The following is a 4,102-nucleotide window of genomic DNA, read 5'->3' as shown; positions in this document are numbered from 1 at the left end:
GTCGACGCCTACCGACAGACATCGAGCGAAAATCGACTTACAACGAAGCCCAGCCAATTAAGACTTGGTACGCCTATTTCTCGCTTCGATGTAAGTCGCAGATGCTCGATGTAAGTCCGCGTTTTGACTGTGCGCATCCTTGTATGGACAGTCATAGCGTGATGCGGTTGGAAAGGAACAGTGTGTATGAATCATACTCGTCTTGATCAGCATAAGTACACAATGAAAGACGGTAGACAGCAAGTGTTGGGATTATCCTATGGAAAGTGAGTAGAGGAAGATCAAGGAAGTGGCGTGGAAGTGTTAACCAATTATAAGCGTGTGAAGTGGACTTTAATTCCTCAAAAAACAATCAATAAATGAGTAAGATTCTCTCTGGGGAGAATCTGTTTATTATTGGCCTACACGGATAGCCACTCCTCCTCTCAGCCGGCCACCGGTCATCGGTGGCGCATATATAAAGAGCGCAGCATACCGGCAACTTCCAGTTGCATGCAGTTTTCCCGCCCGCCCACCCCTAGGAATGCGGATACCGTGGAGACCGTGGGATTTCGGACAAGTGGAATCTTTCGTTTCTAGTAATCTATGTATTTAGCTTGTTCTTCAAGATTTTGCTGTTCACAAACACAATATTGTTGTTTTGTGGTGGATCTGTGTATATTCGTGCGGAGGCGTACATGCCCTGTGCAGGCGTTCTTTTGTCGTTTGTGCTATGCAGTTGTTGGTTGCAGTGCAGTTGTTTGTTCGTTTCCGGTGGACAAATTCGTCCACCAGGGATTTTGTTAATAAAATCCACCCCCCATGCGTGGCAACGTTTTATCGATATAATACATTGGAGTTAGGCACAATAATAAGTCTGTCTGTCTGGTTTCTATCTTGTCTGTGACTTCAGGGCGTGTTCTCTCATCTTTCATATTCTGTATTAAAAAATCACTGTTGAGTGCTCGAGGGAAGAGAACTTCTGGTGCATGATTTAGTATCATCTTGCATGGCTAGCAGCCCTGGAATATCTTGACTGGAAAGTGTTCTCTGGAATATCTTCTTAGCCTTGATGTTGTTGCTCTGTTAGCTTGAATGAGTTTAGATAAAGGTCATCGTTATTAAGGTCAATTGGGTTGAGCGTCACCTTACTTTGTTATACAACCAGAAGGATATACCACCACAAACATCAACTAACACCTTTTAGTTGACAACTCACAAAACGCTATATTAGCATCTTTTCTTTCCAAGAAACATTTGCCCTTGCTGGTTTTCAAATTCAACGGCAAACTCAGAAATTGTTGAAGTTCATGTTTGTTTCGCACTGAAATGTTTGGGACCGCATAGTGTCCAGTGGTCGTCTTGTGTCCATTTGCACTTCCTCAGTTCGCCGGTTGTCACTACTTTCGCTTGTGCTAGTGATCAATGCTAGTGCGGGGAAGCAGGGACAGCATAATGGACGAGCCACTAACTCAATAAAACGGCGTCGATACTGGCGCTCGGTGAACAAGTAAATATAGAAATTCAACGAATAACCCATGTAAGTGACTACATCGATAATTGGATGCGCAAATAAATTCACACTGGCGTCGTCCAAATAAGGAAAGCTAGTGTGGACCGCTGTGTGATCACGGTCATTCGCGTAGGCTGTTGCACACAAGTCAAAAAATGTTGGGGTGCGCGTGACGAGATACAGTAGTGCACTGCTCAGCAGGATGATGTTGATTGCGTGCTGTGACTTGTTGTCCGATGTGGTCGCGGACGCTGCCCTTTTAACTTTCTGTAAGCGGCGCATCTTTCCAAATTCGGACCGTCGTTGGCACACCAGGAAGACAATCAGGATCACACTGGGGACCAGGATCAGCAAAAATGTCAGGATGCGAACCGCAGGCTACCAATAATACAGACAATATGAAAGATCAGATATATTAGATTCAGCCAACAAAAAAAGTTTCGTTTTGACTTAAATTTTGTAATCAACAGCCTCAACCCAACCAAAACTGATCGTGACTCCTGGCCTACTGCATTAATACTGCAAACACTCCCCCCTCTTGACATCAAGTCCGGTCACAGGTACGTTACGCGGACGCCTGATTAAGTGTAATTCTGCATGCCCGGAAATAACAATGACCGAAATTGATCTAGCCGAGGAACAGTTCAGAAGTGTTTGCAATGATATAAAGGGTGGCCTTGGACCCTTGGTAGATGCGACCGCGCGCACCTTAAAACGATTGTTTATAGGTAATTATCTTAACTGAACGAAAAGCTTCGCTTTCTCGCACTTTCAAAAGCGTTTTCGCAGTTACTCGTACTTATGATAATACAGTCGAATAGTGTATGTACATAAGCTTACATACCTTTTACGAGTGCAGCATCCGGCTAGGAAGTTACAGGTAACATAAGGATTTAAAGGGTTCAATGACCAGCTCATGTGCTAAATGCACCAAAATTTTGTTATGGGCCAATCTTGTTCAAATTTTACTAGTAGTTCTGTACGCAAATATGCAGGTTTTTTTACACCGAACCAGATCTCCACAACTTCTTTTAAAATGTAATGAGTTTTAAATATAAATGAACTTTTTTATTTTTTGGATTTTTTTTCTTTTGACTCTTATTTTGTATCTTTTGTTTGAGTACCTTTTGTTTATAGAATGTCATAGAGAATGCAAAAAGTGTTATTACGAAACATTCGGAAATGGAAGTAACCGTGCATGCTGAATTTGTTGATAAACACGAAATTTGCTAAACGATTAATAATGTACGGGGTCATGCGGCAAAAGTTCCAGGCGCCGTTCTAGTCTGCTTTAGTTAACCACTGTTGCCTTATTATGCACTGCCTTACTTACTATTGCCTTATAATGCACTGCGTCCCATGGCAGAAACCATCCGGGAGGTTTGAAAACATACTCTACAGGATCCATGTACCCGGAGAAAGAGAAGCAGTAGGCCTTTACGACATCGAACGCATAACATGATAGCGCTAAAGCGAACAGAACGACCATGATAACGCGCGCTGCTAATACACATTGCAGAAATCGGAACCGGAACGGACTCGAAATCACAAGCAGACGTTCCCATGAGAACACAACAAGAATCCTGAAATGATAATAATGCTAGTGGACACAAATAGGTGCATTGTTAAACTGCTAACTAGCCAGGATCTCACCAGTCGGAAACACCCATCGAAGTATTCGAAAACCACGGACGCAGCAGTTTTGTGCTGGTTAACCGAAAATCAATACTCATTTCTGGTTTCGACAAAAAATCGGGCAAGCCGAGCCATCTACAAGGAACAATGCTTAAACTCTGCGTACGAACAATTAAGATAACAATAAATGCTCTGTTGACGATAATACTTCTACACATTTTTAATCATATAAATTGTTTTAAAGATGCATAGTTTGGTCTATTCGCTGCTGAGTTTTAATAACTCACACTGCTATCAAATCAGAAACGGCCGTTCCAATCAGATAGTGGCATGCCGATGTCTTCCATTCTGGCACACTACGCATGAGGACCACCAGATTTAAGGCGTTGCCCACTGTAAACAGGATCAGCAGGCAGAAGTAGACTGCTTGACAAGCCACAAAACCATCTTGCCTTTGACTGTCACTATAACGACCTTCCATAAATGGTGGTGGAAAGCCAACTGTAGAATTGCCTACATGGCCTCCGCTGAACATACCACGGTTGCTATCGTTGATACTCGTATTTGCATGCCAACTGGAAACTGCAGTCGACAAAAGCACTGCGGTAGCATTGTTCATCCTTAAAATCGGCTGCGTATAGCATTACAAGTTCCCATGCAACAATTAGCCAAACATATTCTCTAAGTCCGTGGCTAAAAAAGTGATGTTCTTAGTCTGGAAACTTCATTTTACATACAAAACTGTGAAATTTCTCCAGCTGTCTATAGCTGCTGGCTGTAGTTTTCAAGAAATTTGCCTTCGAGTTCTTCAGAGAAGCTTTATCCCTGTGGCTAGATAACTAATGTCTTTATTAATTAATTTCTCATTAATATGCAATCCGCCTGTGATTCCGCTTTGTCAAAAATGATGGCAACAACCGCCTGTTAATCAGTTTTGTGCATCCCTTGTAATAATAATTATACGAAAAGTTAGGC

The 4,102-nt window shown here is 42.4% G+C and overlaps 1 protein-coding gene across 1 annotated transcript; it reads right to left on the bottom strand.

Annotated features, from left to right (window-relative positions):
- Positions 1 to 1,270: 1,270 nt before the first annotated feature.
- On the bottom strand, positions 1,271 to 3,825 carry LOC129594026 (uncharacterized). Its single transcript, XM_055490569.1, has 4 exons — positions 3,415 to 3,825; positions 3,146 to 3,262; positions 2,826 to 3,075; positions 1,271 to 1,870 (listed from the first exon to the last, which is right to left on the bottom strand). The coding sequence occupies exons 1-4, from the start codon at positions 3,744 to 3,746 to the stop codon at positions 1,271 to 1,273; spliced, it is 1,299 nt and encodes a 432-aa protein (XP_055346544.1). The 5' UTR covers positions 3,747 to 3,825.
- Positions 3,826 to 4,102: the final 277 nt, after the last annotated feature.

This window comes from Paramacrobiotus metropolitanus, unplaced genomic scaffold (genome assembly GCF_019649055.1).
Source record: "Paramacrobiotus metropolitanus isolate TYO unplaced genomic scaffold, Prichtersi_v1.0 Parri_scaffold0000065, whole genome shotgun sequence".
NCBI classification, from domain to species: domain Eukaryota; kingdom Metazoa; phylum Tardigrada; class Eutardigrada; order Parachela; family Macrobiotidae; genus Paramacrobiotus; species Paramacrobiotus metropolitanus.
The sequence above is the reverse complement of the archived record's forward strand: the minus strand, read 5'-3'. Positions and strand labels throughout refer to the sequence as shown.